Here is a 13,113-nt window from a genome sequence, read left to right on the forward strand (position 1 = left end):
CATTGTGCTTGAGTCTGAGATTTGTACATGTATGTGCGTGGAGTTATATTGCAGACTTTATGGTGTATTCATTTAGTGGCAGTTTTTGTATGGGGAAGAATAAATGATAAGAATATTGCACTCCTTCCCAAAGAGCCATAGCAGGCAACTTTACAAATAGATCATTTAATTTTTGTACCTTGCTCCTTCCTTCCCCTTATTCCTCCCATCAACAGACAGAGTGTAGGAATATAGAATCATAGAATATTAGGGTTGAAAGCGAACTCAGGAGGTCATCTAGTCCTATCCCCTGCTGAAAGCAGGACCAACACCAACTAAATCATTCCAGCCAAGGCTTTGTCAAGCCGGGCCTTAAAAACTTCTAGTGATGAAGATTCTACCACCTCCCTAGGTAACCCACTCCAATGCTTCACCACCCTCATAGTGAAATAGAGTGAAAAACTGTGAGCTCTCTCCAGAGAGTCTGGCTGCATTCTCGTTTGTTAACTCCAGCATTCTCAGGGAGGTAGTGCTGAATTTTACCAGGAGACATCCAGTTTTGGCTGCAGTCTCCCATTCTTCATCCATTTCCATCAAATCTCTGTTTTCTACTGCCATCTCCTTCAGGCTTTCTTCCTGAATTAGTGTCTGATCGGTAGTCCATTGAAGTCAATGGAAATTTCCATTGACTTCAGTGAGGCCTGTAATGTTCATTACCATTTGGATCCATTAGGGCCAAAAAGTGGGGCTGGCGCAGTGGTATGTTACTTACTGCCCTGGGTGGCAGCCCTTCTGAAAAGCGCAGGACTGCAATACCATTTACAGAAGGACCAGAAAATCCCTTCTGCGTTCACTTTGCACATAGTTTTTTTCTGGAAACTACAGTAGTGCAGTAGAATCCTCATACATCAGGGTGCAAGTTGATCACAATTGGAGGATAGAAGAAAACTTCCCATTGGTATATTATCAAACAATTATGTCCACTATATTACACCTTGTTCTGCTGTATCCAGCAAGTGACTACTGTGTGAGACAGGATTCTGGTCTAGATGGACCATTAGGCTGTTCCAGATCAGCAATTCTCATGTTCTAGAAATTAAGCTTCCTCATCTCCCCTCCTTCCCCCCGTCACTTGAGATTAAGGACTTTTTTCCTCCTCTGAGATGAAGGACTCCACCATTCATTATGGGCTATCTTTAGCTGGCAGGACCAAGTGAGCAGGAGGGGCTGAAAAATATGGTGCTTCAGAGTCTCCTGAGAATCATCAGACAAAAATAAGAGGCACAAAAAGGGAAAGGGCAAGTACAATAGCAATGTCCCCTAAGCAAGGTAAAATATGTATTCATGGGCTTCCACTTCTTATAAACTAGGAAACTTGCTTGGATTGTATTTTAATTAAATAATGTCCTCCAAAGTTACATATTTTTAAGCATTTGACTAAAAGCATGAATGATTCAGATCTTGCTTAGCATGAATGACAGACTTACAATGCACTGCCAGCACCCCTCCCTTTTACTCTCTAGCCAGCACAGACTCTCTAGCCAGCCCAGTTTCAGAAGATATCCAGCTTTTGAGTCTTTCAGCCTTAACAGTAATGAAAGGGAAGAAGTACATCAGGAAGAGAAGATCCTGCAAATGCCAAACACCAGCTATTATTGTTCCCTGGGGGTAGTTGGTGGAAAGGGAACAGCAGTACCCTTTGCTAGCTGGTGAAAAAGAATCTTCTCCTGGGGCCAAGTGACAGTGACATGGCATCCATTTATATTTTTCTTCAAATTTCTAATCTCTGTTTCTTGGAGATAGAGAGTGCTAAAAGGTTGTTTTCGTGCTACTAATCCACATCTATAGTCAAATACAAAATACAATGCATAAATCAGGGGAGGTTCTAACAGGTGTGTGTGTGCGCGCATGAACGTGTGAAAAATGATATGTACCTGGTGGCAGGGTACAGGGAGCTGACACTGGAGTTACCTGGACAGAGTCAAGAAGATGCCTTGGCTTCATTTATGCAAGTTGTTTTGCAGACATCGTGTCTCTAAGAGGACCGTTGATAACCAGGACCCTGGGAGAAGGTTACACATCTAAAAGATCATCAAGCAGGGTACAAATTATTCATAGTTCAACTGTCTGCTCTGGGTGCTGAGATCTTGGTTAGCCATCTTTTCCTTAAATCTGAGACTTTCTTACAGAATTTTTTTTTGTAGATTACATTATGAGAAATCAGATTTTTTTTTTAAAAGAGTACTTAATTGATAGTTGTGTCTTTTTTTGCCATTTGGGGCCTGGTCCAGTATACTTTCACATATCAAACTCCAGTTGCAGTGTACATTTTGGTATGCAAGAAATGCAGGATTGGGGTGATCATAATCATTTCTTGACCCTTAGGTTTCTGGGGGAAGAGGGATGTAGGATGTTGTGATATTTTTCTCTACTTTCCAAATAAGTTTTGAAAATACAAACATGGATTTGCTAAGCTTTATTATCTAGATGTGTGTTTGCTTTTGGGAATTGGTATGGAGAGTGTTTGCTACATAATAGCCTCTCTCAAGACAGTGAGTAACAAATTCTAAATTTTCTGTGAGAAAGAAAGACAATGAATTTATCTGATATCATGAGACATTTTCTTGTATAAAATATATTTTCCTGTGAACTTTTACCTTTTTATTAAAAATAAAAAGTAATTGAGAAAAATCAGGTACAAATATTTTAGCTTACATACAGTTTTGGTATGGGTTTTAAATGAAATTTCATAAACAAATAAGTTATAATGATATATTGAAGTAAAACATGTTCTAATAAAAGAAACCCTGCATAATAACATTTTTATATTTATAAAACATATTTCACATCAAAGGATCTCAAAGTTCTTTAAAAATTCTGGGCCATATTTTGGCTGTGAGGAAATGAAAGGTGTGCAAATAGGCCCGTAGGAGTAGTCAACATAGAAGGGGGAAATGAACGTCAGTAGCACAAATCACATAGTTTGAAAAAGGTGCTGGGTAGGGAAGGGAGTGATTGAGGGACGGATGTCTATGTGGCATCATCTCCTGGCATATCTGTGGGAAACTATTTGCCACTTTAATGTTGACTGTCAGAACTAACTCCTGTGGGTTCCTGCGTTATGCTGTCAAACCCCCTTGGGTGAGGGAGTGGCCTTAACATGGGTGGGGAAGACATAGCAGCATACATCAAGATTTCCACATGGATTTTGCGATATCTACACATTTTGAAAACCATTCCCTTTGCTCCCATTTATCGTCCTGCAAAACTCACTTTCAGATTGCATGATGAATTAGGAATTTCATGAGATGAAACAAAGAGTTGACTGTGCAATCCCACCTCCACCCTGGGCTTCTTCCACAAGAGTTAAGTGATACAGACTTCTCTCTCTATCGAATTACTTAACTGAAGCCACTTCTCTGGTGGAGGACAGCAGTGAACTGGCACAGGACATACTTGTAGCGGATATAGAAATTTGCTTAAGGACACAGAGAATCCCTCCAGGATTGTTTAGGGACAAATGTTCAAGGGTGTTTCATACTAGCCTTCATTTGCCATTCACTAACTCTTGCAAGTTTCTCAGCTTATCACTTGCATGTGTTAGGACTTACATGTGGACAATAGATAATAATGTCTCAAAAATATGGGCAATTAAAAGTATGTGCAAGAATTTGTGAATGCACAAAGAGAGGCTGTATTTTGAAAATGTAACCCTTAATGTCCATGCAGAGTAGACAGAAGGGTTTTTTTAAGGTCTCATCTGAAAGACTCCAACATAATAAACGGCATGGAACTACTCAATTCATCTACCTTGGAAGGAAGAAGGACTGAGTCAGTCCTGCTGGGATTTGAACCTGTGGTTCCAGGGAGTCTAGTTATTCCAAATCTGTGGGTTAGACCACTAAACCTCAGGCCCTCTGGTGAATAGTTTGCATTATTTTTATAAGAATGCATGTGGCTAATGTAAAATTATTAGGGGAAGAACCACAAATTGCTATGTGAATACAGTAGTATAATTATTGCTTTTTGTTTGTATTTCTGGAATAGATTCATATAAAAACTTTAATTATGCTACAAGATGTAAAATGTGCCGAGGACAGTAACATAGTTCAATATATTTATTATTACATTAACTCAATGTATCTCCAGAGAAACGGATTTTCTGAGCATGAAACATTTTCCTGGAAGTTGAGCATTCGTGGCATATGTAAAAATGTGTAATGGAAATGCTTTTCCAAAATGTTCTTTGCTTATAAAAGAAAATCCCAGACAGATCTTCCCAAAATATAGAACCATCATTAATAGTGGTAGTTAGTGTAATCAGTATTTTAACACAGTGGTCTTTTTGTTAGGAACCGGTTGCATTACCAAACATGGTCTTCTTATCATCATCCTCATCTGCTGTAGTAGACATTAAACATGTATAATTGTACAATAAAACAATGTTCTTAAAATTCTTTTGTGGTATCTGGGAAAGGTCAGATTGAACTGTAAGAAAGCAAATGAATAAGATTTCATAAATATAATTTATCATTGAGAGTTTTCCTTTATTTCTTTGTATTAAATAAGCATGCATGCATGCGCATGCTACTGTGGAACTAGAGCTAATATTTTGTAAGAAATAAGGATCAAATTAAATTCCATTCCAATAACACCCCTGAACTGAGCTGTAGCAAGATGAATGTGGGGGTGTGTGGGGGGGTAGAGAGATCTTCAAAAATCATGAATGAGATATAAAATTGAAGCATATTACTAAATCCTTCATCACAAGAGGCAGATGGTTTAATACAGCCTTTGTATTAATCAAAAAAACCTAATCGTAGAAACTCTGTCCCAATGAGTGAGGCTTGGCAGGTCAATGAACACATTGTGCTTGCAGAATGTCTGCAGAGCTTCTGCTGAGGCTCTCACATTTCTCTTTCAAGGGCTTTGGTGCGGTTAGGAGAAGGGAATAAGCAACGTGCAAAAGTATGTGTGTGTTTAGATGTCTTTAAATGGATAAAAAGGTGGAGGAATATATGTATGTGTCCTTGTCTGTGGTGGAGATGATGGTAGTAGCCTGACGACACCAAGTTAATTACTCTTTTTCCTGTTTGCCTCACAGGATGTGACATGTGTGCTGATAACCGCAATGGTGAGTGCCCCATGCATGGGCCACTTCACTCTCTGCGCCGCCTAGTGGGCACTAGTAGTGCTGCAGCCGCAGCACCTCCACCTGAGATCCCTGAATGGCTCAGGGACCTCCCCCGGGAAGTGTGTCTATGTACCAGTACTGTACCTGGTCTGGCCTATGGCATCTGCGCTGCGCAGAGGATCCAGCAGGGCACCTGGATTGGGCCTTTCCAGGGAGTTGTCCTTCTGCCAGAGAAGGTTCAAACGGGAGCCATCAGGAACACGCAGCACCTCTGGGAAGTAAGTCATCTTCTTTCTATTCCTGATAGAAGTTTGATTTTCTCAAAGTCTATATCAAGTGTCATTGTATGTAGGACATACAGTTTAGTTCCTTTGTACATAATGGCTAGATTGATCTGACCCCAAAGCCTCCACAATGGATTTAAATGTGTAATCAGTAATATATGCCTGAAAGACTTGCCTACACTTTCTACAACTGAGGGTACCATTGGCAAACTAATAGGAACCTTAGAACTGCACCTAGTTTGCTACACAGATTGCTGCACATTCTCGTATCTTTAATATGGAGATATGGTTTGAGGAGGGCATAGTCCCAACATACAGTGCTTCTTTCATCTTTAGCCAAGTGGCTGCAGCCCAGGGAGATGACTGGTGCCAATATGTGTTGCTCCATCTTGATTTGAATGGAGGGCACTCAGTTTGAGATGGCACATTGCATGCTCAGACCAGTCATCTTTGTGGCCTGGAAATGTGATGGGACTCATAGTTCCTGTTTGTTACACTCCCATGTTAAAGATGAGGGTATTCACCAACACTTAGAACTCTGGGCCACATTTGGCTAGTGTGCTTAGTTTTGACCATCCCTCCTGTGGTACTGTAGGCAGCATCCTTGCTTAGAATCCAGGTTTAGTTTTTTGTTTGGCAATTCCTTCTTAGTAGCTATCCTCTTGAAAGGAGTAATGCAATGCTATTTGGCAGTAGACACTGACGATCAGTGTAAAGGCATTTTAGGATTTGGAAGCTTGATGTAGTTTGGATGAATGTTGGCTGTAGATTCCAGGTTGGTTTAAGAAATCAAAATCTATATTGCACTTGGTCTTACAGGCGCTTCCCCAGTCACTATTCTACTATAACTCGGGGTTTGCCAGCGCAGCACCATTTGAGGAATCCCTATTTTCAGAAGTTTAACATTGAGCTGTACAAATGATCTTCAAGTTGAAAGCTAGCATCTGTATTATGCTAGCCAGGAAGCTATAATTTGATTGTGTCGAGCAGTTTTGCATTTTGGTAAGTTAGTTTAAGAAAAAGAAAAGAAAACAAAGTGTGCTGATTTTAGACAGAGCTTTAACAATAAACAGCTAACAAAGGTATCCTCTTCCCTCCCTCATCATGTCCCAGTATTTATTAAATTAAGTGTCTATTATAAAAAGAGGAATGGCATTCTGACCTCCCTATCCTTTTGCCACTCATTTCTCCTTAATTCATAACATACTTTCTGGGGTATTTTTGTCCCTTGAATTTTAAAAACAGTTTTGTTTTGTGCTGGAAAATGTCAGGCCTGATTCTGTAAGTCCTCTGTGGAAAGAACTCCCACTGCAATCAAGGGGAGTGACATCTGCGGAGAGTTGGTAGGATTGTGTCAATCGTCCAGAAGAGGAGGAAGTATTTGTGAAATCAGTGGCTCCAACCCTGCACCTAAACAAGCAAAATCATCATTGTTAACTTGCTGAGATAGTGCAGTTAGAGAAGTGTTTTCTAGTTAGGGACCTGATCCAAAGCCCACTGAAGAGAATGTGAGTCTTTCCATTGACTTCAGTGAGTGTTGCATTAATCTCCAAGTGTATTTATAACTGTCATTAGGATTTTTACTAGATGTTTGGTGTTATGAATTCAAACATGCAAATGTGTACTGTATTCATTCACAGCAGACCTGTAAGCTCTTTGAGTCAGGGCCGTCATTTGTTATGTGTTTGTACAGCAACTAGCAGCACTATCATAGATGACTTGAGTTCCTGAATGCTACCACAATACAAATAAATAATAATATACCTAAGGCCCTTTTCTACCATTCTTACAAAGCCTGCCATTGAGGCCAGTGAGAGTTTCACATAAAGGCTGAAAGATCAGCCCCAACAAGTTTCAAAATGCATTGGGTGAAATTCTGGCCTTATTGAAGGCAATGGGAGTTTTCCCAATGACTTCAGTGGGGTCAGAATTTCACCTATTTTTCATATTGGGCCAGATCCTGTTTCAGTTGAAGTAAATTGCAAAACTCCTATTGACTTTTATGGGAGCACATTTAGGCACATTATTCATACTCATTTATAGAGCATACACTGTATTATTGCAACAGGACTTGATACTATTTCTGACATGGTGTTTGTGGTTTATATTGTCTTAAATTGAAGAATATGAAATAATAAAATTTAGGGGGTCAGCTTTTCAACTTCTGTTAATCATCACAGTTCAAATGAAGTCACTAGAGTTAAGATATTTTACACAGTTGAGATGTCAGCCCTATATATTTACATAATTAATTTTTTCCCAATATTTTGATTCATTAGTTAGACTCTGGTCACTTTTTATGTAAGTAAAGTTTTAAATATTGACAACTTTTTTCAAGGTGACCATTTTTTAGCCTATTTCAAGTTCACTTAAATATAGTGGTTTTGAAAGGTCAACTGAAATGTGCATGTTACTTGTGTCCTCTGATAGAGACACTGACAAGAGACAGTGTGGGGAGGGAAACAGAGAGGAAATGGAAAAATATTTAGTGAAAACCAGAGAGCAATGGGAGGCGTAGGGAGGGGAGAGTAGAGAGCACAACAGAAAAAAAGGTTAATGAAAAAATAAAAACTGTACCGATGTAAATCCAAAATACTGTCCAGTTATGAGTGTCACCTGAGCTTTGTGCTGGTTTGTTCTTCTATCCCAAGCAATTTGTGCAGGCTTCCTTTATGGCAGAAAAATGGTGAGTGTGCGCGCACGTTAGTGTGTGTGCGTGCGTGTGTGTTTTGACAAATCTTGGAAAGAAAAATAGGTTGGCGCGGGGAGACTTATGAACTCAGACTATTTCTGCAAACTCAAAAAGAAAATCCAAGGATCACAAAACCTCCAAGTTTTGGCCATTCTTTGTTTATTTTGACCCTCAAAATGGTAGTTTTAATTTTCTGAATACTGATGTTTACTAAATAGCAAAGGAAGGAGACTAGGAGGAGATTGCAGTTTTACAAAGTGATTTCTGTGAATAAATGAAGAAATATAATGTGTTTGAATAATCTATATACTTTTAGTATATCTCATATAATGTAGATAAAATCAAATAATAAAAATTAAAGGATCATCATTGTCCTTTTATAAAATCATGGCTGTAGTTAATTCCCTTCCATCTCCCTTTTAAAATCAGATTCAAATGTAAAAGTGACTACAGATGAGTATTCAGTATTAAAGTCCTGACGGATCTTAGTGAGGTAAATATCTTTTTTTTTTCAGTACTCTAAATAGATTTCTAATATTTTTTTCTCCTTTGCATTGCAAAGTTAAGTTGATGGATTTTTGTTTCACTTTACAGCTCTTTATTGTTTTCAGTGTGTGCTAAATAAACTGAAGAGCTATTCCAAAAACAATTAAGCATAGATACAGATTTGGTGCTTTTTTATTTCCTTTGCTGTGGCAAACATCAGAATTATTGCATTTGACTTATGGTTCAAAACTATGGAAATATTTTTTGGTCTGTCTGCATGAGTGCTCCCACAATGCAGTCAGTGTTTGCTTTATATGTAATCCATATAGCTCAATGTACAGCAATTCAGAGTAAATTAAATACCATTCCATTACCTCACAACATGTCTTGACACCTAAGGGTGTTCATTGGAAATTATAGAGTTCTTTAGCAATTAGTCAAGATAATTTTTTATAGCCTACAGTAAGATCAGATCTTCAGAAAGCCAAAAATATTAGTCATTTTGGTTGTGGTTGTTTCTCTTCCCTGTCCACATTCTCTTCCCCCTTGCCCCCCTCCTGCCCTTTGGCCCACTTCAATCTAGATACAATAAACTCTGATTTGTTTAAAAGGAAAACAGTACTGGGTGTATTAAGTAAACATTCTCTTTGGTAATACAGGCATTTATTCCAACAGTACTTGATAACTTTTCTGATCTTTTTTTTTTTCATTTTGAAGTAATGGGGAAAATCCTCTTCTGATGTTATTGAAAAGAAAACAGAGACTTTCTCAGCAATTAGGTCTTATTGATGAGAATGAGATAATTTTCCCTTAATGTGTTTTCTAATAAAGAAGTGAAAAGGCACACTTGATTCTAACATATATGAAAACATTATCTCAGTTATTAATGTGTCCTTATTCCCTAGAGATAAATTAATCTAGTTGCACATGGTTTCCCCTTTCTGTTTAACATCAGAATTTAATAAGACTAGACTTAAGGAATGCATACGGGATACACTTAAAATTCTATTGGAATAAAATACAGAAGTTTTAGGAGTTAAAGTTTTTCAGACTCCATAAATCCGAGAAAGAACTGTATGATAAATGGATCTCTTCCTCAAAAATATTTAATAGAAGAACCATTTTGATCACTTAGCTGAAGCAAAGTTTTACTGCAATTGCAGAGATAGCTATATTGAAGGATTGAATCTCATAGTTGCCTTTTCCTCTTTATACTGGTAACATTTTGCCTTTGTCAGTGTTATATGTTGGAAATCAGTTAAATAATTGTTCTTGAGATATTCAAGGGTATATCAACTATATTGTTACACTTCATTGTGGTTTGATTTTATGTCATAATTTTAGATGTAGTTTAAAATTTTTCTTGTATGTGTAGATCTTACCTTTTATATATATTTTTTATTTAAAGAGGTGAATAAAAATACACACATAAAATGAGATTTATTAATAATTGCAAAATGCTAATTCTGTTTTGCCCTAAAGATCGACGGCATTAATTGGCACTAGTATAAGGACAAATCCTCCTGTCCTTTCAATGTGGTACCATTGTGGGTATTGTGCTCCCTTTGAAGTCAATGAGAATTTTGCCATGGACTTCAGTGAGAGCAAGATAAGGAAGTATAATGAGACATACATTAGCCAGACCCCATACTGTACACATTTGTATGTATTCATCTATAGAAAGAACTATTACCTTTAAATTAAGAACTCATTCAAATTATAGTGATACATATGCATTCATGTTCTCAAAGTCATAGTTTTGGCCTAAATTAGCCTGATACAGCAAAAGCACTAGGGGATAGAATTATGCCATAGTTCTATTAAAGTGAAAATTATGTTTCTCAGCAATCCATCATCTGATATTCTAGAGGGCTTGTCAGCTCTGTTTCAAATATGTCATGTTCATGAAATGCAAATAATTTTGCCCTCAAAATAAACCTTAGTAATGTTACTATGATGTCTTAAATTATGCAGAGTAACAGCTGGTGCTGCTGTTTTTGTCTTGCCTCATATGATTGTAAGATGTCTTTTTTTTTAAAGGTAAACTGTGTTTTTATCATATATATATAAAAACCATCTTCTGTGTATTGGAAATATTGCAAGTATTGTGTTCAGTAACTCAGCTAGCTAGAAGTTCAGTAAGATCATATTCAGGGTCACAGCATATTTAATTTATGATAATTGCACTAAGCTGCTATAAAGCAGCTTGTTCCAGTCAGTTTTTCATGATCATTTACTATCCTATTTCTTCCAGTATCTTTAGTAATTTATAGATTCCTTACTGAAGAGTTTAAATCCAAAACTATATCTGAAATTACTTTGATTTCAAATATAAAAGCTTATCTTAGCTTATGTTTAACATAGTTTCCTTTAATCAGACAATTAAATTTAGCCCATTTGATGTTTCTCATTAGGATCATCTTACCTGTTTGTTATGAGTCATTCATACCTCTGTCTTCAATGTATTTATTTGATTGATATACTGTATTTATTATATCTCTAGGCACACAAATCTAAAAACACATATAGCAAAAAAGTAATTTAACTTGCGGTAGGTCCCAATCCTGCTCCTACTGAAGAGAATGTGAGCTTTGCAAAACCCTTGAATAGCAGTCAAGCACATATCAGTTATGCACATGTCCTCCATATTTGGACAAAATCTAGTTTTTTAAGGCGTACAAGTACTCCTAATTTATGGTACCATTAACTGTGAATTATTTCTATTGACTTCTGATTAAATGTGAATAAAGATACCCTAAATATATTGTATACCTGATACCAATAATATATTGGTGATAGGTTTCAGAGTAACAGCCGTGTTAGTCTGTATTGAGCTGTAGCTCACGAAAGCTCATGCTCAAATAAATTGGTTAGTCTCTAAGGTGCCACAAGTACTCCTTTTCTTTTTGCATATTGGTGATAGATACCATTAAAAAATCCATTGTGCCTAAATGCAGAACAAATTTTTCAGTATGGAAAAGATGTTCAGTATTTCACAGAATTATTCTGATCACTTCTTTATACCCTTTATCCTCTCATATTTCATGACATCAGATGTGTATTGACAAAAAATACAGACTCTTGAATAAGTACTTAACATAAAAGCTGGAAAATCCAGTCTAACATACACTTTCCATCTAAGCATTTGCCACCTTTTTCAGATAAGTTACAGAATTCCATTATCCAAATTGTTACACATGTGTGACAGAGGTTGACCTTTAGTCATGTCAATCCTTTTTGTGTAGGCCTCAGGCTCCAGCCTAATGGCTCAAAGCCTGATTTACTCACTGTAATAAGGGCAGGAGGTCGAGCAATTGTCAGCCTGCCTGCTCGTACTCTTCTCAGAGCCTGGTTGAAGGCTGTTAACACAAAGCTTTTCAAAGTGAATTTACAACCTCCACCACTGACAGAGGCCAATCAGTACACCATAAATGTCAGGTTAGTGAGATTGAGCAGTAAGTAAAGTACTGACAGCACACTATTGGCTGAAATCAATTGCTCAAGGTTTAACTGAAAATAGCCATCTATGTATAAGTACATTTGTGGAACCAAGTTAAGTATGCAGAACAAGTTTCAGGTGGATTTCATAGCGTTACCTGTTAATAATAGCACATGGCACTGGGCTTTGCATTTGTGCAGTTTTAGTATTAACATTGCTTGTGCTTATATGATTCGTGATCAGAAAGTTTGTGCACTGGAGCTGGTCCTTAGTTACAGAAATGAGGTAGCATGTTAAACTGTATGGGAAAAAGAAAAGCAAAATGTCAGTACAAGGAAAACTAGGGACATTTTAATGATACTGATTCATTAAAGATTAAAAAATTTCAACTTTAAGTGATTCATGAAAATTCCAAAACTTTCCGCAAAGGCTCATTCACAAGGAAACTGTGGCTTTTTTTATTGTTCCTGTTGTTCTGTAATGCAAAACTATAGTAGAAGTCACTAATGAGTGATTGTGTCCTGATGGTCTGAATATCCATGAGATGTAGTTACCTACAAGACTGAATGTTTTTATCATTTTGTGTAATGACAGTTTCGACAACAATTCATTCAGCTCTGAAGGCATCAGCATTAAAATGTAAGAATCCATTAAAATGCTGTATGCAAGGATTTATAAATTAGGCAATTTCCTTGATTATTGCAATCATTTACAAAATTGATTGTCCCAGTGTGGTATAGGCAGGTTGCAGCAATGAGCATTGACAACAGGCATGTCCTCTAATATCTATAGTCATTGTTCACTAAAATAGGACGCCTCTCTACTATGAGATTGTTTTCCATCTCAAGGTCAATTATGCATTGAAATAAGGCTACTAACCTATAAGACCACACATCTTTAAAGGAGACCCACATAAGACGGCATGCTATTTATAGGCTGCAATGATAGCGAGAAAGCTTTTTTTCCCCTTTCACACGTAATTTGTTTGCTGCTGATCTAGACGTTCATTGGAGTCTATAGTACATATTCTCTGTGTGATCCATTATTGAAAGGTAAATAATTTTTGCAAATTGCAGCTGTATATATTTATTTGATTGAA

General features: G+C 37.2%; 1 protein-coding gene across 1 annotated transcript in view; it reads left to right on the top strand.

Annotated features, from left to right (window-relative positions):
- Window positions 1-13,113, top strand: part of PRDM6 (PR/SET domain 6) — a 93,241-nt gene that overhangs the window by 6,988 nt on the left and 73,140 nt on the right. The window contains exon 2 of the mRNA XM_073346225.2: window positions 5,084-5,391. Within this exon, the coding sequence (XP_073202326.1) occupies window positions 5,084-5,391 (308 nt within the window). The remainder of the gene's footprint in view (window positions 1-5,083; window positions 5,392-13,113) is intronic.

Source organism: Lepidochelys kempii, chromosome 5 (assembly GCF_965140285.1).
Source record: "Lepidochelys kempii isolate rLepKem1 chromosome 5, rLepKem1.hap1, whole genome shotgun sequence".
Taxonomy (NCBI): Eukaryota; Metazoa; Chordata; order Testudines; family Cheloniidae; genus Lepidochelys; species Lepidochelys kempii.